Source organism: Protopterus annectens, chromosome 2.part0 (genome assembly GCF_019279795.1).
Source record: "Protopterus annectens isolate FY-2018-M chromosome 2.part0, PAN1.0, whole genome shotgun sequence".
Taxonomy (NCBI): Eukaryota; Metazoa; Chordata; order Ceratodontiformes; family Protopteridae; genus Protopterus; species Protopterus annectens.
In genome coordinates, this window is record NC_056728.1 from 1,644,644,724 (window position 1) to 1,644,668,660 (window position 23,937).

General features: G+C 36.5%; 1 protein-coding gene across 1 annotated transcript in view; it reads right to left on the bottom strand.

The window, feature by feature from the left end:
• Positions 1-23,937, bottom strand: part of LOC122792865 (kynurenine/alpha-aminoadipate aminotransferase, mitochondrial-like) — a 430,097-nt gene that overhangs the window by 83,063 nt on the left and 323,097 nt on the right. Inside the window, exon 10 of the mRNA XM_044060424.1 lies at positions 14,120-14,184. Within this exon, the coding sequence (XP_043916359.1) occupies positions 14,120-14,184 (65 nt within the window). The remainder of the gene's footprint in view (positions 1-14,119; positions 14,185-23,937) is intronic.

The window sequence follows — 23,937 nt, forward strand, 5'->3', positions numbered from 1 at the left end:
AATAAAAAAATATATATTATTATATTCCGTTATATATCACAAATATGAATGTACAACTGAAAAAGCGTGCAGGAACCACCAACAAACAACGTTACACAGCAAAAGCTACACGCTACTGCTGTAGCTCCCAGTACAAACAGCACAGATCCACAGAACTGCAAAACGTATGATAAAAACTCCAACGTTTAATGGTTTAGCGCTTTCTCTCGCTACAAGGCGAGCTTCATCAGAACCACTTACAATATACACATACTTCCTTAAAAACCAAAATTGGCGCCAAAAAACAGGATATACTGAGTTTAAAGGCATACAAACATTTTAAAACAAAGAATATCTTATTGAAACAACACATATAATACAAATGTATGAAAAGTTAAATATGAATATATTACAGTGAAACTTCTTGAAAATAAACCTTATTAAAACATTAAAACACTAAATTGACCCTTCATATAGTAAATATAATAAAACATATGATCTAAGTATTTAATTGTCCAAAATTAATGCGGACTTTATTGATATACTTTCATTAATACCTGGTGGGGTTGTGGCGTCCAAATATAGTTGCCACCATAGCTCTCTATATAACAAATAGTTTTTTATATCTCCTCCTCTAGGATTGTTTCTAACAGACTCCAGTATGGCAAATTTAAAAGAGTGTGCGGCACCCAACTCTTGAATGTGTTTGCTAAGGGCATTTTTCATATCTAATCTATGTATGCAGTATAAGTGGGAATAAATTCTCTGACGCAGTTGTCGTTCTGTCTTCCCCACATAGAAACAATTACACAATTGACAGATTGCTATATACACTAGCATCGTAGACCTACAATTGCCCTTGCAAAAGAAGCAAAAAAACAAAGAGAAAAGAAGCAGTGTTATGGTCACATAAATGTTTATAAAGAGCACTTCTAGCTTGTTTGCAATTGATGTCACTCAGGTGCAAAGCAATTCTGCTCTTCAAACTTCTCAAGGTTTGGCCAATATAAAAGGAACCACATTGGCATATTGCCATGTATATCACCCATTCTGTACGACAAGTAATAAGATGTTTGATGTCAAAAACTCTGGAGGTATTAACAGAGGTGAAAGATTTGATACATGACATCACCTTATAGTATACACAATTACCGCAGGCATAAGAACCAGTTGGTAAAACATTGTCTGTATCAACTTTAGGCCAATCAATCTGTTTGAACCAAGACAGATATTCCCCTAAATTCTTACCCCATCTATAGCTATATGAACATCTAGATTCAAAAAGTTGGTCAAAAAAAGGATCTGACTTAAGTATTTCCCAATGATTGTCTATAACAGTACGGATCTTAAAAAAATTAGTACCACAATTAGTTATGAATCTGATATTCTGGTTAGATCTGGGTTTAGATGTATCAGGAATATCAATGTCCTGGTTGAAATTAGTTGGTTTCAAAAATTCATGCCTAGAATAAGTCGAAGCCATTGATTTTAATGTATGGATATTGTGTTTATCATAACCCCTTCTAATAAACCTACCACTCATGTTGTTCAATTCCTTCTCAAAATCTTTTTGTACATTACATATACGTCTAAGTCTATGAAACTGTGACTTAGGTATATTTTGAGTGATGTGTTTTGGGTGACAACTGCTAGCCTCTAGTATAGCATTCTTGGTAAATTTATTCCGAAAAAGACCAGTATTAATAGCACCATCAGTTGTTTTAGTCACCTGTACATCCAAAAATCAATATTATTCTCTTCAATTCTATCAGTGAATTTCAAACCAAAATTATTGGAATTAAGATAGTTCACAAATTCCTTTCAACCTTCTAAATTCCCAGACCAGACACCCAAACAATCATCCAAATAACGACGCCACATTACCAAATTGTTCTTAAAGATATTTTATCTGAATAAATTAGTTGCCATTCGAAAAATCCCATATAGAGATCTGCATAAATGGGTGCAAATGTGGTATCCATGGCGGTACCCCTCATTTGTAAATAGCAGTCACTATTAAAGAAAAAAATGTTATATTCTAATACTAACTTGACCAAAGCAATCAAGAATTCAATGTGGGTATGGCTATACTTCCCATATAGGGTAAGCCAATGTCTAAGGGCTAGTACACCACCATGATGCGGAATGTTTGTATATAGTGATTGCACATCCAAAGTGCAAAGAAAAAAATCAGGTTCAACTTGTAAATCATTCATGAGACATAGAAATTCACCCGTGTCCTTAAGCCTACCTCTAACAAGTCCCAATAAAGGTTTGAGTTGTTGGTCTAGGTAAACAGACAAAGGTTCTGTCAAAGATCCACGTCCTGAGACAATGGGTCTTCCTGAAGGGTTGTTTATGGTTTTGTGAATTTTGGGGAGAATGTAGAATCTCTGGGGTATAGGATTGTCCACTGTCAGTTGTTTAAGTAGGGAATCTGATATGTTCCCATTTATAATGGCAATGTGTAAAAATTTGTCGATTTTTTTCTTGAAATCCATAGTAGGATCTAAAGGTAACTTATAATAAAATTTAACATCATTCAACCAAACCTCGAGAAGCTTGAAGAGCAGAATTGCTTTGCACCTGAGTGACATCAATTGCAAACGTGCAAGAAGTGCTCTTTATAAACATTTATGTGATCACAACACTGCTTCTTTTCTCTTTGTTGGTATTGATGCTATTAAAGGTGGTAGACTGTCTGACCTAACTAAACATCAGATTTTGGATAAAACAGAAAGAATGTGGATGATTAAACTTGGGACTATGTATAAACCTGGTCTTAATGACCATTGGTGATTTCATTTTATTTATTCCTCCTCTATGGCCATATAATTTATTTTCTCCATAGTCATTTTCACTTTCCCTAACATTTCTTTAAACATTTTTTCTATTTAGTGTGCCATACTCTTTATTGGGTATGTGTAGTTGTATATATGTACATTCATATTTGTGATATATAATGGAGTATAATAATATATATTTTTTATTGTATATACATATATATATGCATACATTTGTTTAGTTTATTTTGTTTTTTGTATCATATCACATGATTTGTATATTATGCATATGGTCTCTTTTCACCATAAAATATGAGCTGGTGTGATGCCTTGTTGTAATTTCACACTGATGATGCCAGGGGGCAAAATCGGTCACCGATCTGTGTGTTTTCTCAGTTGAGCCGAATGGCTGCATGAAGGAGCAACCTGAATGTTTGCTCCACTTTACTATTAAAGTACTTTTGTACATCTTAAGTGCTTTTTGGGTCGTTTCTTAACATCCGATATTAGATTTATCATTTAGAGTGCTGGAATTTCTTTTTTGGGACTTTATATATATATATATATATATATATATATATATATATATATATATATATATATATATCCAAGAAAATTTCAAAGCCAATATTAGCAGACCGGAGTTCTGCTGTGGCGACCCCTAACCAGTAAAAGCCGAAAAGACAAACAACAAAACTAGACAAGGGTGCCCCTTCTCACCTATTCTTTTTAATCTGTATCTCAAACCTTTATTTCTTTCCATTAGACAATCAACTCACCACTCAATACTTAAAATATTACACACGAATATAAGTCTGACCGCATTCGCTGATGACATGAACATTTATTTTGAACATCCTTTGACTGATACTAGAAAAATAATAGTTACCATAAACACATTTGGCCATATCTTTGACTATAAATCATTCTTAATAAATCATACACATTCCCCATCAACCCAGCAGCTCATAAAGAAAATCTCTTTCCAGATTCTCCCTTTAACATGTCTTATTCTTGCAAATACTTAGGGGTTTGCTATGACCACTCTTTCTCATCTACAGTACTCTCTAACATTTCCAAATTATGGTCAACACTATCCCAAGACCTAAACAGGTGGCAGCAGCTGAAACTGCCCTTACTATCTAAAACATCTATTATTAAAATGAACATCCTCCCAAAGCTTCTTTACCCCTTTTATGCACTCCTTTCCTTCATTCCCAACTCATTCATCATTAAAATTCACAAAGCTTTTGCAAAATTTATCTGGCATCCAAAATCAGTTAGGGTATCAAAATCTAACGGAGGTCTTGGCATGCCAGACCTGCATCTTTACTATAGTATTTTGCAAGCCAATAGATTAGTTACTATTGTTAATTATCTTCTGTCTAATCATACGTGGACTCCCCCTTGGGTAAGAACATGGTATAATCATATTCTGGAAAATACCTTAAATCCCAAAGCTCTCCCCTTCTTAGACCCAGTAACTCTCAGGAAACTAAAAATACACCACATCCTGAAATGTAAAATTAAATCCTTCCAAGAGATTTTTAAATCCCTGAAGCTAGATAAAGCTCTCCTTCTATTCCAACCCATTCATTTAAACCCCAATATCAAGTTAAATAATAGCAAGATCAACCTTGGAGACTTTCCTTTAATAAAAGACTACTCTCTATGGGACATTCACAAATACAAAGCTCTCTCACCACTAGAACTAAGAGACACCTTAAAAGTATCTAAAAAATACATTATAATTCTGCGACAAATCAGAGAGTTTATTGCATCTCTAATTCAAGACTTCACAATTCCAGATCATGACCTCCTACAGGTATCTAATCTGATCCAGATCTTATCAAGCAAAAATAATATGCTGTCACACTCTCATAAATTCATAGATACTATCCGGTTTCAAGATAGGTTGGTATATGCAAAATACTGGGCTCAACAATGGACTGTCTTATTAGATGAACAAAAAGTTTCAGCTATTAAATCCACCCTCCTATTTTCCTCCTTCAAAAAGCCCATTTGTACACAATTTATGATTAACAATAACCTATACTACACTCCCACTCATTTAAACAACTTTATTCCTAATATATCTCCTGCCTGCCCCTGCTGCTCCGTCCCCCATGCTGATATCTTACATATAATCTGGTTCTGCCGTTACTCTCACAGTATATGGTGCTCTCTAAAGGTGAGATTCGAAAAGATGGATTACTACAAATCAACCCTCTCATGGGAGATGGCATTATTACACATTACTAACCTTAAATTTTCAAAATTAAGATTTCATATCCTAACAACACTTTGCTTACTAGTTAAATTTTATATCTCCAAACACTGGCTAGATCGTTCGAAAATGTCTTGGAGTGGGTTCAGAAATATGGGTGTTAAATACATTGCTTCTCAAAAGCTCATAATTACAAATGCCTATAAACGCATATAGTTTCAAAAATTCTGGGAGGTCATATTTGAACTTCTGGCTAATAACTAATTATCAATATTCTGAATGACACACTAATACCTGATGCTCCTCCTTCCCATACTGCTCCCTCTCCTCACCTTAACGCCATTACAATTCTTAAATTTCCCTCACCTCTAAGGCTCAAGATAAATGGACATGGTTGGTCTATTTACTTAGTAGACGCTTACACACTCTGAGTGGCACAGTACCTTACCACCTGCATACTTGCTTTTCCTTCCCTTTATTACGATTATCCTCAGGGTTTGAATTATCCTCTGGCAGCACTATTGTATATATTGTAGATAGTTATTATTATTATTATTTGAATGATCTCTGCTGTATTATGTATTGTTCTAAACTGCAATTGTTTTGTATTGTGTTATGTCTTAAAGCAAAACCAATAAAACTTCTATTTGAAAAAAAATGTTTATATAAATAAAACACTATTGTTCTGGTTATATTTTATGGTTAATATTTTATGCCTGTTCTTCAGTTTGTGTTTGAATGCTGGTATCACACAATTCCATTGGAGTGAGTGGAGTTACATAATTATATACACAAATTTTATGTTAACCAGCGTAACAATCTGTACCTATTTTTCATGGGCCTTTGTCCAGATTTTTGATGTTTCCAGGCTGAGAGGTATGTTCCAGTATAATGAATTGGCAGATGTATGATATAAATTTCTACAGTGATTGGCCAGGGACAGGTACAAAAGCCACATGTGGAAGCTAACAAATGTAGCACCATGTTAGGGGGTGTGTGTTCTTAAAACTGCAGATGCCCCAGATTATTACAAGGACCAGTACCCTATTCTGTTAGGCAGTACGAAACATTTGCTGATAGATACTGCATAAGACATAGTAGTAGTTATGTCTGTAGCTGTTAGAAAGGATGTTTGCTGGGGCATTCAAAAACATAGCGCCTTTTTTAAGCAAAGTCATGAGGGCAAAACTACCAGCTTGAAAAATTCTACTAAATGAAATTTAAAGGTCATGCTGCTAAACGCTAGGAGTCTTAACATGAAACTGTATGCATTGCAAGCATTCCTCACCGTGGAAGTTGCTGACATTTGTGCAGTCACTGAAACCTGATTCAAAGCTGTGAAGAGCACCCCAGCCTTACTAGGTTACTTGTCCTACCATACTTTCAGACCTCAAACAGAGGGTTACAAAACCAAAGGAGGTGGAGTTTCAATATTTATCAAAGACATACACACCTCCAAGCTGGTCAAATGGTATGACGCACAGGACACACTCCAGGTGCAGTTAAATATTGACAAAACACCTATTCAAATCATAGCTAGCTACAGACCCCCAACCATGGCTCAGGACACCCACTCCGCCTATCTTGACTTTCTTGAATCCATCACGTTTCAACTCTCTGTCCTGATCCTGGGCAACTTTAACTATCCAACCATAGTGTGGAAGACCTGTTCTAGCCCAAACACAAATGCCCAGTGATTCCTCGACTTCGTCAATGAGAATGCATTGGATCAGCTTGTCGACACCCCCATGAGAGGTGAAAATATCCTGGACCTGGGACTAACCAACATGAGTAGCCACTGTAGCACCTTTACAGTGTTATCCTCCTTGGTAAGATCTGCCCATAAAGCGATCACTTTCATAGTCATCATCTCCTCTGACCACCCCCCCTTGCCAGGGTCAAACAGAAAAATGTTTCCAAAGCTGACTACAACCTCCTGAGAGCAGGTATAAGCAGATTCACAACCACTGTCCCCTTAGTTGGAACTAACACTAATGTCCATGCCTACACCAAAAAACTATATGAGCACCTACATAGCTGCATGGACTCAGCAATACCTGACAGGACCAAATCATCTTCTTCAAAGAAGAATACATCGGTCTGGTGGACAGCAGCAATAAACAAACTCGATAATAAAAGGAAAAGAAATTGCTGTCCAGGACCACGAAGGAGCAGGTGCCAAGTTGGAAGCAATCTCTGCTTTGTCTGAAGAAGCAAATAAGGTCACTGGTGAAATTTTCTAAGGCTAACTTCGAGTCCAAATTGGCCACATCCACTAAGGACAATCACAAAGCCTTCTTCACATATGTCCGCAGTCTCAAAGGTAACACAGAAATCTGTTCAGAACTGGTGGTCAAGAACACCACATACACAAATGCCAAAGATATAGACAACCTGCTGGCAGACAGGTTCAGTGAAAACTTCAATCCCCTGTCCCCCCCATCAGTAAACCAGGACATCCCCAGCACCTGATCCCCTCCCTCATCACCAAGGAGTAGGTCTTTAATGCCCTCTCAAAGGCAAAATATACAGCCTACATGAGACCCAACAACATCCCTGGCTGTGCCCTACATGAACTCAGGTAAGAGCTCGCAGCACCATTAGGCACCTTATTCAATGAAAGCCTGAGCACTGGCTTTGTTCCAGCTGAATGGAGGACAGCCACTGTCAACCCGCTACATAAAGGTGGAGTGTCCACCAACCCAGGCAATTATAGGTCCATCAGCCTAACTAGCCTGATCTGCAAGGCCATGGAATGCATTATTGTGAACCTTATAAACAAGGACATTGGCAACTTCCAAATGCTTGACCCCACACAATCTGGCTTTGTCAAAGGGAGATCATGCCTGTTAAACTTGGTCAACTTCTTTGAAACAGTCACCAAAGCCATTGACGAAGGGAAGACAATGCACACTGCCCACCTTGACCGAGCCAAAGCCTTCGACACTATTTCCCACTTGGGCATAATAGATAAACTCTCCCAGCTAGGCATCAGCCTGTATGTTACCAGATGGGTAGCTAACTGATTCACTGATGGAACCCATTCAGGCAAAATAGGGGAAGCCACTTCTAGTAGTAGACCCGTAATGCGTGGCATATCTCAAGAATTAGTCTTGGGGCTTCTACTGCTTGGGATATACTTTTCTGAGATGTAAGCCAAAACCAGTGGTCTGTGGCTGACCAAGTTTGCAGATGACTGCAAGCTGGGCACTGTCTTAAATTCCCCTAGTGATGTGAACATCCTCCAATGGGGCCTTAACCATACTAATGACTGGTGCCACAAACATTGCCTCAAACTGAATGCCAAGAAATGCATCATTATCCCCTTTGGTAAAAATGACATCTCCACTAATTATCACATTAATAAGAAAGTATTAAGCATGCAATCAGTTGTGAGGGACTTGGGCACCCAGGTTGATAGCAACCTGACTTTTGACCACCACATTGCCTCCATTGTTTGGAAGGTTGTCTACATGGCCGACCTCATACATAAGGGTATTTCATCCAGGAACAAGGAGGTCATAACATTCCTGTACTCCTCCCTTATCAGACCCATTATCGAGTACAATTCCCCCTTCAACATGTACCTTGTCTAGCACATGCAGCAGCTGGAGCAACCACAGAGGTTCCTGACCAGGAAAATCCAGGGTCTCAAACACCTATACTATACAAAAAGGCTAAAAGCCCTGTTCCTCTACTTTGTCTTTTACAGACTGCTCAGATGTGACCTGTGTCTGGCATACAAGGCCATTTCAGACCCAGCCTTAATGGAGTTGCTGCATATCTGTAAGGCAAACTCCACTGGCACAACCCATATGAAATGCCTCAACCTGGTCTGTGACATTAATAGAACTTGTTGGCAGGATTAATTTGTGTTCCAAAGACTCCCCCATCTGTGGAATAGACTCCCTCTCCATGTCAAGCAGAGTACCTCACTAGCCCTCTTTAAGAAGAATATGGACAACTGGATGGGAAACACAAAATACATCCCTGGGATCCTACCTGTGTCCCTGCTGGACAGGGGAAACAGGCGCTGACTTTGTGGGAACATGGACAAAATTCTTGGCTAGGGTTATAAGGGTTTCCAGGCCAATAGTCTAGTATCATCTTATGAACCTATGAACCTATGAATAGTGGGACCTTGGGAGATTCACTTTATGAGGTGCCATTAAATGTAATTCACTTGAAGTAGGAAAGGAGGCAGGTAGTCAAGCAGGTTTAATTTTATGATAATATCCAAACAACTGTCTCAGTAGCTAATGACTTAAGACACAATACCTTGTGAACCTGCAGCTACATACATAACCTGTAATAGAGACAAGCTGATGGGGAAGGAATACTCACACCTTCAACAGACTGTGGTTGTCTGGTTTATTCAGAAGGAAACAGGTAGAAGCAGTAGCCATAAATCTATAAAAAACATGTTAGACGTTCCTAGACTTCCTCTAGCATAGGCTACTTTAAGGTAATCGATTGTTGATAGCTGTAACTCTAAAACTGAGCTACAATTGTCAAAAACATTGTACTTCCACTGGCACCGGATCTGGGAATGATCACAAAAAAGAGGCAGTTGAGAAAGGCGCTGCCCTTGGATAATCTTCAAGAGGAGGGGGATTCTGCATGCAGAAACAAGGAGTTGTACAGAAAATAGACTATTAAAGGAGGCTCCATGGAAACGTGGTACAGCATCTGCTTCTCAAATGTTTACTAACAGACATTTCTGTCCATAGTGTATAACGTTTTTTTTCTGGACATACAGTTATAAAATGTACAAACAATGTCTTACCCAGAATTTGTATTAACCAGGGATGACAAATGATGTGATCAGGCCCTGCAAAACTTAGGAGTAGTGTCAAAAGGTTGGTAAGGTAGGAAATGAAGTGAAGGTATATAGAGGATCATGTAGACAGAGAGATCCAATAGCCAATTAAAAGATCAGGGCTATCTATCAAGACAACAGGATGCCAGGTAGAAATGGTAAAAGTAACCAAGGCACGAACACCAATGGTTATAGAAATGGTAAAAGTCTTCCACCTTGCTATCAGACTGGAGAGATTTTAAAAATATATCTTTTACCTTGAGCTTAATTTCTGAAGGTTTCCCCAGAAAGCACAATTGACTCTAATGGGAGGGTAGGTGGGGAGGGGATACAAAGAAGTTGTGAACTAAAAAATATAAATTTTTTCACAAAAGACTATGGTTGTTGTGAATCTTACACATGCAAAATGTGTAATATTACAGAATGAAAAATATGAACTTTGTTGTGTGTTTAATTTCATTTAGTAGAAATGGAATATAGCTGCTTAAATATAATCTGGATTCACAGATGTACAAACATTTATAGTGTATTCAGTTAAAATGTTCTATCTTCTTTGGATACTTACTTTTTGAACTTTGGCTTGACCCCACAGTTACAGAGATACTGCCTTACTATTGGACTGTGTAAGTGGATTACACTTCTGGAGAGAGCTCAAACAGGACTCCATTTTGCCTTTGGAAATAGACAGTTACTTTGTGCTCTTCTGCGTCAGAGTTAGACTGAAATTAAGTATATATTTTCCGGTACTGATAGTAAAGAATCCAGGTAAGATGTTAGTTAGCATTACTTCTTAGCTATCTATCTGTTTAAACACATTTATTTCATGTTTTTCTTGTGTAAGTTTGCTGCTTATATGTTTGATTTTTACCAAATGCAATGCTTAATTTTATTAATTTCAAGTAAAGCATTTTAAATTCAATTTTTAATTCCATTGGTGGGATTTTTATTATTAACTTAAGGATATGAGCATTGAAATGGTGCCCCATTAATTGTTGAATTTTACTTTTCTTTGTGCAAGTTTGCTGCTCATATATTTGCTTTTATCAAATGCAATGCTTAATTTTATTAATTTCAGTTAAAATGGTTTAAATTCAAGTTTAAATTTAGTGGTAGGTTGTTATTATTTTTAATTTAAGGATATGAGCATTGGAATGGTATCTTATTAATTGTTGATTTTTACTTTTCAAAGTTAGTGCTAAAACTGTTGTTGCTGTATAAATATTTAATCACTCTCTTATTTTTAAAAGTAAATAGTAGTTGTGTTTTGATCTGCAAATGTATTTAGCTGGTGCCAGCATTACCATAAAAAAACAAGAGAGGAGATATTAGCACTGGAGGGATATCACTAATCCCTTCTAGAAATACTATACGTATGTATACATGCATTTATCTAGCGATATATATATATATATATATATATATATATATATATATATATATATATATATATATATATGTGTGTGTGTGTGTGTGTGTGTGTGTGTGTGTGTGTGTATGTGTGTGTGTGTGTGTGTATGTATGCAAAATAATCTTGTAAAAACTTTAGTTACTGTTGGAAAGGTTGCACTGGATTCTGTCTGAGATGGATGAATTCCTGAGACAGTGATTATAAATCTTTCTGTATCTTCATAGTGTAAAGCCTATTTGGGTGTGGGACATGTTGCCTCTTAACAGAGACTGGAGTGCACATTTATCATATGCTATTAAGGCCTAATCATACTTCATATATTATTTTGTGCCAGTGGTGCAGATTTCAAGCCCATACCATACATATAGACTGATGGCAGAAATATGAATTGTGAGACCGAAGCATTTTCATTTCTCATTTAATTTAATGGTGGCAGGTGGGATTATGCACCTCTTCATTGCAGTCGGTTAAGGATATTGTCATAAAACAAAGAAACTCTTAAAAAATGTAAGCAGCAGCTGAGCAAAATGCTTCAGATCAAAAACTGAAACATGAAAGAAATCAGTTTTTGCTAGAACAATAATGCAGACAGTAGAAAACATTTTTTTTTTCATTTGGAATATGCTTTCTAAGTTTTCTGAGGCTTACAAAGGGAAGACAGAAGTTAAAACTCTCAAAAATCGCCCAGAGAATTATTACACATGTATTAAATTAGAGAGTTTCACATATGACACAGCCTATCAATGAAGAAATGTTATTATCCCAGTGCAAGACACTGCAGCACATGTGTCCATTGTACCATGTTGCTCAGTGTGGAACTAAAAGGTTTTGTGCAAGGCTACATGTAAAAGGCACTCATATTAATTATCTCATTAAATTGACTATTCCCTGATTGCAAGATAATGATGGAGTGTTGTGATTATACTCCATCAGGAAAAATACATGATTGATAAACACCTTTCTGACATCAGAAAGGTGCTTAACAAACATTTGCTAAGTACTGCTAAATGCTAGTAAAATTGAGTCTCATACTATGGATGAACAATGGACAATGCTGGCCAGTAAAGAACAGCAAACAAAGGTAAAATGGCTTTTAAAAACTATTAAAACTTTACTCTACCAGGCAGAGGGACATTTTTGCCTGCTGTCTGTTTGACAGTACTCATGTGTTTTGCTTCTCTGACTTTTAAATCTGGTAGCACACTTTATACTCAAACTTTGTTTTTCAATAACAGCTAGTATATGGAGCAAATAATGCTTCATGAACTACAAATAATTATGATCAGATATCACCAATCTTAACTGTTTATTATTTGCCCTCAACATAGATACCAAGATTCACCTTTCAATCTTTACTCTTGAGGTGAATTTCTTGGCATCTATGTCTCTAATACATAACTACTTGGTTATGATCAGAGGTGTGGTCATAGTCCTCCGTGTTGGTAACAAAACTACTATCAGGAAGAACTAAACAAAGCAAATGAATCAAGATTTGCTAAAACAGTTTTAATAAAGAACCCTCCAAAAGATGGGCTTCTCACAATCTAAGCTGTTAACTCCAGATTGAGGCTTCTGAAAACAATAGTTTGTTATCTGATGATCCTTAAATGATGTCTTCAGTTCACAACATGGTGGGTAACTAAAATATGACTCCTTCATTTATTTCATTTTTCCAGTGCCAACTATGACCATAGAGCTAGACAAGGAGAATAGGGCAGGGTCCTGCATATAAAAAATCAAATTTTAATTGAAATCTAATGAACAGCGAGGATTTGCTGAAACCTACAGTTTTTCACAATTTCATAACCTGTTTTAGCACACTTCAGTACTTTAGCTGGAATGAGAGACTGGACTCTTTACTGCTACTATAAAAGTAGTTGAATACCATCCATTAGCTAGAGAATCATGTAGAATGACTGCAATAGAAATAAAGGTAGGTGACCTTAAAAAAAATTAGCCAACAATGAAAAAATATCACAAGGTATCTCAGGCTAAAAGAAATCCATCTTTCAAGAAATCTACCTGAATGTGATTTAATGAAGCATAAGCAATACAATGAAGACAAGTCATCACAATGCATGTATTAAAAAGTTTGCCTAAAGTGTAATATTTTAATGGGTATTCAGATATGGGGATTATTATGAGAGGATTCCTAAATAATGTAGTTAAAACTGTGAGTTTACATAAATTAGATCTATATATATATATATATATATATATATATATATATATAGTGTGTGTGTGCATCTATATATACATATATATATATATATATATACATATATATATATATATATATATATATATATATATATATATGTATATATATATATATATATATATATATATATATATATATATATATATATATATATATATGGGTCTACTTTGACCCACCAAATTTACGTTTTTCTGAAAATCAGCTTCGCGACTCCATTTTTTGCAAAAGTGCATTCATCCAAAAATGGCAAAAAAAAAAGATCTCCGAACAGCCAGTGAGCTTGTTGTTATATATTGTGGTACAGTGAGGATAAGGGGATATTCCCTTTTCCCCACTGTAGTAAGATCTTGGAATTAGAATATTTAAGTAGCATGGGTGTGGGGGGTGCAGGGGGGGCTTATATTCTCCATCCATTTTCTGGAATTAATATCTGTACTTATTCTACTGATGTTATTGTAATACTGAATGGCCTTTTTCTGCTATTTTTGTAGGATGCACTGTTTAAAGTCCTATGACATGTTCATCAATAGCTAGCATGAATGTTCAATACCAGTGCACAGCGGAGTTACATAATAGTCGGAAAAAGAATGTTCTGGAATTGTTGCATTCTAAAGTGGAGCAATTAATTATACAAATCTTGCCTCATTCGTCATAAATATAACAAAAAAAAAAAAACACTTGCCTTTTAGCCATTTATTTGCTGCAGTTACCATTAGATCTTTCTGCTTCTTATAGAAATCTTTCACGCTGTAATAAAACAACAGAGAATCATTGCAACAATCATACTTGGTAATCATAATAATTTGATACAGTAACAGACTGCTTAAAGGTACAAAGGATAGCAGTAATGTGCATCCATTGATCATAAGTTAAGTTAATCTTATACTAGGACTGGAAGCTCCTCACTAAAATGCATCATACTCTGTATGTAAATAATGTAAAATGTATGACTAGATTTGTTCTACTTCTACTGCAGCTGAACAGGCTACATACTTACTTCTCTGAATTCTCCTTTTCATATCTCACTACCCTGTAACATTTTTCCATTTCCACTGGGGAGAGGGGCAGCAGTAAGACCACCAGATCTGAAGAATCTCTATGAATGCCAGTCTCATTAGGATTCACGTTGGTCAAAATGATCCACTTTAATTAAAAGTGAATTTGATTGAAATAATTATGCTGAAACCACTTTTGGCAAAACTTGAAGATATTTTTTTTGCAGAGGAACAAGTGGGAACACCCCCACATCTTTGAACTTATATGTACTTACTCCAAGGCCTCACGACAGTGGAGAAAATGTGAAAATTCCACTGTCACCAAAAATGGTTTCTACATAACTATTTTGGTCAAATTCACTTTTGCTTGAAGTGGATTTGACTAATGGACAAGTCCCCCTCTTGTTTCAGCTGTTTCTTTTTATTTGTCTGCTTTTTAAACAATACTGCCATATTTATTCAACTACAGTATCTGTTTGACATTATGTTTACTTTGAACAATTAAGGCCAGGTAAAAGGTATTAACTGTATAAATGTAGTGTGCAAACTTGGTAGCTAAATGGGCCACTGGAATAAAGATCCCTGCTTTTGAGGAGTTGGAATGAGATTACTCAACCCCTAAACAAAATCACAAGGAGACCACAGGGGAGACAGTGCTAAAGAAAATGATGTGACATCTTATAATGTACTGCACACAAATGGAAACTGGAGAAGAAATTACAAAACTCACACAGATAGGATTGGTAAAGAAAAGTAAAATCATTAATCTTATATATGTAGTAAGTGAATGTTCACAAGGACCATGGGGAAAAAGGTTCACCTTTTTCAGGAGTAGCTCTGAGGTTACTCAACTCATAAAAATACAACAGAATCACAAGGAAAGTACCACTGAACATTTTTTTTGTGACGACTTATAAAGCAGTGCACAAAAGTAGAAGTTAATCCAAAAAAAAAAAAAAAAATCAAACACAAACATAAGCTGAGTAAGAAGAGTTACAAACAGACTTTTCTGGGATGACAGATTTGAGGTACATCTTATTGGATGAGTGAATCAATAGACACTGTTAGATATTCCACTGTTACAGACTAAAAAAAAGATTATTTTACCAGGATAAAGGATAGAATGAGTGATCTTTCTCTGTTGTATTACATTTTTGGTTCCAAGGACAGTATAAGGAAACAGAACACACTAAACATTACATATCTGACTTTCTTTTACTGAAATTAAATATATAAAAAAATTACAATCACAATACATACATTTAAAGCACTCTGGGGGCTGTGTCCATCTTCATTGAAACATATGATTGTATTTGGGTTTTGGTTGCAGATTGTTTGGATATAAAATTCCTGATGAAAATAAACTGATAGTGATATTTTCCAATACTTCTAAACTTTAAATCCTATGACACCCCTGCTGTAGACAGTCATGTTGGTATTGCTATCCTGCACGCAGTCTGGTGCATAGCTTTGACAGCCACATTGTTGAGCTCTTTCTCAATTTTCAGTAGTTGACATGTGTAATATTTAGTGAACTAAATTTCCAAGTTTGCTACTAATTCATCCTCCATTACCCATCACTGTAAAGCTCTGCATGCCCTTAGCTGACTGGAACTCCCCCTCTACCTCTGCTACTTTCAACTTACAACACTTAAAACAATACATAAAATCATTCACAAACCATTAGCCTGCTCATTTCTTACACCTTTAATGAACATATATTCTCCACTCTGATCAGAAGACAAAGAACGTCTTACCTTAAATAAACTAAATAAATTCCCTGGACAAAGCCTATACTCATACTTGGTAAGAAAAAATGGAACTCCTTACCTGTAACCACCAGAACTATTTCTCATCTTGCCACCTTTAAATGCTCCCTAAAAGAATACTTTACAAAATCTTGGACCTGCACCTGTGCCAATCCTGGCTGAACTTACTCACTATACTTCTCTCACTCCCTTCAACCTAAATCACACTTCACAACCCTCTCCAGACTCCTACTTCACTCCTTTTTTAACTTGCTTTTTTGTTTGTTTGTTTTTCCCACTACCTTACCTTATCTTCTTCATCACTTCAGACCTTTCTTCTGACTCTTTCTCTTTCCTCCCTACTCACCTAAGCTACCTGAAGACACCCTACTCTGCACTCTTCTTATAATCTCCTTCTCTCCATCCTTCATTCTATAACCATAATATGAACACCATCTCTCATACTAACACATCTCTCAGTTTCTCCTCACTGCCTCTAATCATACAATCTCTTATATCTCTTTAAAATATCTTATTATAATTGTCTCAGATCTCATTGATCACATACTACTCTATGTAAGAAATAATATGACTAACGAGTTTTTCCTCACATATTTTTCTCCAAATCATGTTGTTTTCATTGAACTTTACTATGAAACATATGTTTGATGTTTTATTCTCATTACATTTTTTTCACTCTTATGATTTGTAGTGTAAAATGATACTTTGATTTAAAATATCTCTGCTTGATGTTTTGTAGTGTAACACGATACTTTGTGATTTAAAATATTTCTATTAGATGTTCTGTAGTATAGCATGTTACTTTGTGATTTAAAATGTCTGTACTTGATTTTGGAAAGATTGTGATTGTGGAGCTTTTCTCTCCAGTTCTCTGTTGAAAATGTGCACTATCTAGCCCAGTTGGACTTTCCCAGTAAGCAAACATCAAACAAACAAACAAACAAACAAACAAACAAACAAACAAACAAACAAACAAACAAACAAATTACTTGAAATCTTGATTGTTGAGTGAGAAACAAACTAAAGTTGAAAGAAAGAAAGCTGCAGCAAGAAATTTTTGCAGGAATGCATATGGAGGACACATGACCCTTATCACTTATGTTTACCAACTACAAGATCACATGGTCACAAGGAAAGGGGAACAGTTTTAACTCTATATATATATATATATATATATATATATATATATATATATATATATATATGGGATAGTTCTCCTCCATCTGTGATTGCATTCAGCAGTTTTCCCTTGTGGCCAATAATCATCAGGGCACTAGATGGCAGGAACTGGACATCTGCATCTCAGTAAGATACTTTTTTGACATAATGGACTATGCCTCTTACATGTTGTTATGTGTTATGTCATATTGATTACCATTGTTTCCTACCAGTAGCTTCCTCATTTCTTAAAATTTATATCTGAAAAGGTTCACAGGATTTGCATAGCCACATAATTATTAAATAAATGCATACATAAAAGCAGGGGTCATATTATTCCCCAGTCCACAAAAGGGACTTTATTATGACTTATTTAAAACATTCACCCATTTAACGTTACAGTGACTTGCTTGAGTTCTATTTGCTCATTTTTTGAGTTGCTCAAGCTGTATTGGAAACTGGTTGCTCACTGCCTATTTCAGGAATGCTTTCAGGCATGAAGCAATGTTATTCTCTGCTTATTGCAGGAATGTTTAAATGCATGAAGCGGTGTTAGTAAGTGCATCTCAAGGTCAGTGAGTGGTACAGAGCGGTCATTATTTTACTGGGTTTGGAATGATTACTGTGTTTCTCCAAACTGAAGTGACTGAAGAATAAGAATATATAAGGAGGTGTGAGGGTGCCTTCCTCCACTCAGGGGGGTGCAGGTGGACTTGCCCCATCTAAGAGAAGCTTATGTCTGACTAAGTCAAATATGCATGCATTTTGGTATGCAACATCTGCATCCAAAGGGTTATTCCCCAGTAATAACTATGTTTTGGGGCTTTTTTAGTTGGAGCTTCACTTTACATTATTTATCTTACTTTACCTTACAACGATAGCACTACAGTACTTTGTCTTTATGAGCTCTTGTACCTGTGAGATTTCCTATTAACATAGAGTACTTACTGCCTGCATATCCCTTTTACCTATCAGCTGCACCTCCCTGCTATATATGCAAGGGTAAATCTTTCAAGAGTTTACATCTCTGTGCCTGATCCTTTAATGTACAGTGATTTTCACTAGACTATTGGAGCGTGAAGGCTTCACCAGACTATGCATTGTCACTGTGGTTATTTATGACTTAATTTATTCTCTTCCCCTCTTCCCAGCTATTGCTCATACCTGTGGCACTCACAATTACAAGTTATTGCAGCCATTGTTCTGCTGATATACATGGCATGGGAGCACAGATATCTTATGTAACTTGCATGTACTGGACACTCTGTGCCATTCTGGGATACAGTTTTCTAGACTTTAGTTAGTGAACATAATCCTTGTGTTGTCTGAAGTCTGACACACACACTATCACCATAATACTGGGACTCTGATATAGATATTATGTACACATATATTTTGATTTGCAAGCATTAATTATTTCTAATTTTGCAGCAAAACCTGTTTTTCTTATTTGCTGTCTGCACTCAGTCTCAGACACTGTATATAGGCAGCTGCTCTGTGCATGCGCACACTAATCAGCAACCACTCACTTCTGATTGGTTGCCCACTACACTATCGTCCCCATCCCAAGCCACCATTGGTGGTTGTACATTTAAACTGCACAAAACTTCTGCCACCTTCTTTGTTGACCTTTCTAATATGGACAAAACTTAAAGAGTTTTAGTATGTTTTCAAAATAAAACACCTTGGAGACAAACAATACTTAAACCACAAAGCCATATACATCAAAGTATCATCATCATCCAAACAGTGTAAATAAAAAACCTCTAAAATAAAATTATTCCCTATAGCCTGACAACCACAAATACTAACAGGTACTTCTCTTATTACCCACTACTTCTGCCGGTTCTCATTAAACAATTTTCATGTCCTCTTCTCTTCAACCATATCACCCATAAAGGAATGTTATCATGCAAAAAATCCTACCCGTTCAATTGTACTGAAAATAAAAGAGCTGATATACAAGATATTACTGAAACCAGCTTCCATGTCCCAGTCCTAATATGTAATGCTTCAGAAATATTCATTACTGTCACCAGCTTCATCATAATTAAGTACTTCATGTACTAGCAATCTGTGTGTGTGTGTGTGTGTGTGTGTGTGTGTGTGTGTGTGTTATATATATATATATATATATGTATATATATATATATATATATATTTACATATATATATTTACCTTGGAAACAATATAAAACAAGGTCAACACACTAGAAAAAGACACAATATACAGCTTAACTACCATCATAAAACACGCTGTAATCTTATTAGGGAATATTAACATAGATTTGTTAAATAAATCCTAACGATAATCAACCATGAATTTATTTAGTCTTAACTAATTCTACAATCAAGTTGACAAATCAACTGGAAAAAGTACACTTGACTGTATATTAACAAACAGACTTAGGAGATCAAGTGATCACAAATCTTACCTATGCAATCTGGCCACATATAGAAAAGTATAAAACCTAAAACCGTACTGTTATGATATCTATTGAACTCATTACTAAATACTGCAAGCGGACACCAGCAAAATAACTGCCTATTGAAGAAGGCCAGTATTTATTCTGATACAGTGACATGTATACTTCTGTGTACATGTTGCGGAATATTTGTCCTATTCAGTAACTGCCCTGGCATGGTCCTGTATGGTGCCCTAGCAAAAAGACATGCTAGGAATGCATAGGGCTGGCCCTGCAGCTATGCTGAATACTAATGAAGCACAACAGGAAGAGGCATATGCTAATTAGCTATGTGCTGTCTCCTGCCAGAACCACCTCCATAAAGACATCTAGATGCTGAGCAATTCAGGAAATCTCTCAGCCATGTGGATCACCACAGCTGTCTGTCCCCTCCACATCATGCTATTGAATTTAACATGGCCAAAAGACCTTGGTCAACTGCCTGCTATGGCAAGGGTATGGGGAATGGAGGGGTCGGGGGAACCACTAGACATTGGGGATATCATATGCTTAAGTGCCCTAATGGCATCACCACCACTACTTAATTCATTCAATCCTTAAAAAAATCAAATGCACATCTGCAGCTTGTTTAACATCAAGCACACACACAGATACACACAGCAGATGATGGCAATAAGAGATAATGACATTCAGTATTAATACTATAGCAATACAAAAGTCTAGGAAATCTAGTAAAAATATCACACAAAAGATAAGAAAAATACTTTTTTCCCCTTACAGTCTTCTTACAAAACAAATCTCAAACAGTTCTGGAATTGCATAAATAATTTGTTGAAAATTGATCTACAATATTGCATGCAAAATGAATTCCAGTTTCATACAGAAAGCAACCATGATAAAAAATACAATACTATACCCCCGGACGATACAACTCAAGTTACATATAACTCTGCTAACCTGGTTTATTTCTCAATAGACCAAAATACAATATTTTTACAAGAAATAAAGCCTAACACCTCAGTACCAGACAATCTACCAGGGGAATATCTACACAGAACAGCAAGCACAACTGCATACCCATAACAATATTCATAAATAGAGCTGTAGAAGAAAGCTATGTGCTTATATTATGGACTAAATTATTCATAATCCCTCCACATAAAGTGACTTCTCAACAGAATTATCAAACTATAGACCGACTGCCATCTTATCATCTTTCTCTAAAGTTCTTGAAAAATATACACAGGAATAATGTTTGGCCATGTGATGAAAAATAATTTACTTTCTTCAACTCAACATGGCTTTCATGCAGGAAATAGCAGAGAAACTGCACTACTTACTTTTCTGGACATACTAAGTTAGTCTGGACTGAGCCTGATAATGTTCTATCTGGATCAGTGCTCTGCCATGGTAAACAAATTTACATAAAATGAAATAGCATACAAACCAAGGACAACTAGTAGCTTCTTTGTAACTGGATTAACCAGATTAAACATAACCGAACATAAAATAACCTTGTTTAAAAATAGCCTTAACCATAAATGATACTATAATAGAGGAGTAGCATTTTGCAACATGCAGTTAATTTACAGGCAAAGCCTGCTAATAAACAAGTCCACTGCTTTACAGCAGCATACCAAAGCACAGTGAGGCATGGATGAAATGAACAGAAACAGCAGTCATCTACTGTGGCTAAAATGATGCAGTTAGCAAGCATGAAAAATAATAAAAATAATTAAAAAAATAATAATACAATTAAAGCAACTGCAGCAGTTACAAGGACCTATCATTCTCCTCCTGCCACTCAACAAAGCTCTTAAAAAGTTGCACTTAGTGAGCATGGGGGGAACAACAAAATGAAACTAAACAGAAATAACATCAGTAGCACTTACAATGACCATGCCTCTCAACTTCTTTGCTGAAAAATGATATACAAAGCCAAAAATAATGGGGGACAAGGACCAAAATTCAAGGGCAATTTTTAAATATTACTCTAATTCACTTAGAATAACAGGTCATCAATATGCATTTTTTGAACAATAAAGAAAAGGAAATTCTAATCTATGGCATTACTGACTGATTATAATCCTCAGAGATTTGCCAGAAAATCAAAAATTTATGAGGGAGGGGGAAAAATACGAAGCAAAATCAGTGACAGTTGAGAGGTGTGTGTATGTGTGTGTGTGTGTGTGTGTGTGTGTGTGTGTGTGTGTGTGTGTGTGTGTGTGTGTGTGTGTGTGTGTGTGTGTGTGTTTTACTGCCACAGTATTGAAGCCCACAGTCTTGAGAATCATAAACCTGTGACTATAATATCAAAAGACCAATGTGCTGTAGACCACAGCATCAAACTCTTGGACTTGCCCTCCTGCAGGACCCATATTAGCACTCATTCCACCAAAATTAAACTTAAAAAGGCCTTATTATGTTTAGGCAATTCAGATCCTGTATCCCAGTTCAAAAAATAACTTCCTTAGTTGCACCCTTTTGCTCACTCAATATTCTGGCAGAGTACTTCATAAGGGATGTTTTAAAGTGTGCCAACTCATTACACTTCCAAAACATATGGTCCCAGTTCCCTCTTTCTTCCCCATCACACCTACAACATTTGCCATTTACCTGAGGAAAAATTCTTTGGAGTCTGCTTGGGGTATAAATATATCTCTGAAAATACTTCCAACCAAAAATCCTAAATCTTCTACACTTTGTTGCATATTTAGAAGTCATACATATATTCTACTGTCATTTATTTGTGAATTGCTTATCCATTCTTTCTTCCTGATCTTTTCTAAACTCCTGTGATTAATTCCTATAGTTATCATGTAATATTTTATATGCCCTTCTAATTATCCTATTTTAACAGCAGCTTCTGTTTTAGATTCAGCTAAAAACTCACTCTGATAGTGCTGGTCTTTCACTTAGGGTTCCCCTATCCCTTTCTTTTTGCCTATAATCTGATATCAATCCTTGATAGAGGAAACAGTCTCTAGCTTGCAGTCCAAATATATTCTTGACCTCTTTCCATTCTATTACCTTTCCCTCTCTAAATATAGTTTCATAGGTTCATAGGTAGGTACTAGGCTATCGGCCCAAGGGCCTAAGTAAGCCTAGCCAACAAGGTTCCCTGGCTTACGCCACCCAAGAAAGTTAATTTCCTGTGACCCTGTTGAGCAGAGCCACAGAAGTGATCCCTGGGGTGCATTTCCTATTTCCCATCCACTCATCAAGATTTTTCTTGAAGAGTGCTAATGAGAAACTTTGCTTGACATAGATGGGTAGCGTGTTCCAGAGTATACGAAGTCTCTGGGATAGGAATCTATCCCTCCTGCATGTCCTGTTTATTATGGTGACAAGGTTTAGGTCCCTAGAGCATGTAGCTTGGAGGGACTGGGATTTCTTAAGGTGTAGCATGTCCAATAGCTCTGGGTTTAACATAGCTTTATATGTTAGGCAGAGATCACCTCGGAGTAGGCGATATGCTACAGAGTAAAGCTGGAGTTTTTTGAGACGGTCAGTGTAGGGCATCTGTTTGAGGCCAGTAATCCTCTTTGTGAGGTACTTCTGTGGCCTTTCCAGCTGCTGCAGATGGCTTGTGAGGTACATTCCACAAGGGACATTGTACTCTATAATGGGTCTAATGAGTGCCAAGTAGAGGGGAACAATGACCTCTTTTTTCCTGGATGAGAACCCTTTTGTGATGAGGTGTGCCACATAGAAGGATTTCCTGACTACTGTGGTGATGTGATTATCAAAGGAGGGATTACTGTCCACCTGGGTCCCAAGGTCTCTTATCACACATTCAGCATTAAGTAGACTGCCGTTTATGTGGTAGTTCATGGGTACAGAGTTTTTACCAAAGGGGACGACAATGCACTTTTTGGCATTGCGCTTGAGGCCATGCCTCTGACACCAGGCATCTGTCTCAGTGAGGCCCTTCTGTAGGATGTCCACATCATTTGGGGACTCAATTATGGCTCCTAGTTTGCAGTCATCTGCGAACTTCATTAGTCAGAGGCCTTCTGTGTTAGCCTGTACTTCAGAGAAGTAAATACCAAACAGGAGAGGTCCCAGGACTGAACCCTGTGGTACTCCGCTTGCCACTGGTTTGAAGTCAGATTTGGAGTCTGCAACTTTTACAGTGTGGGTTCTGTCAGT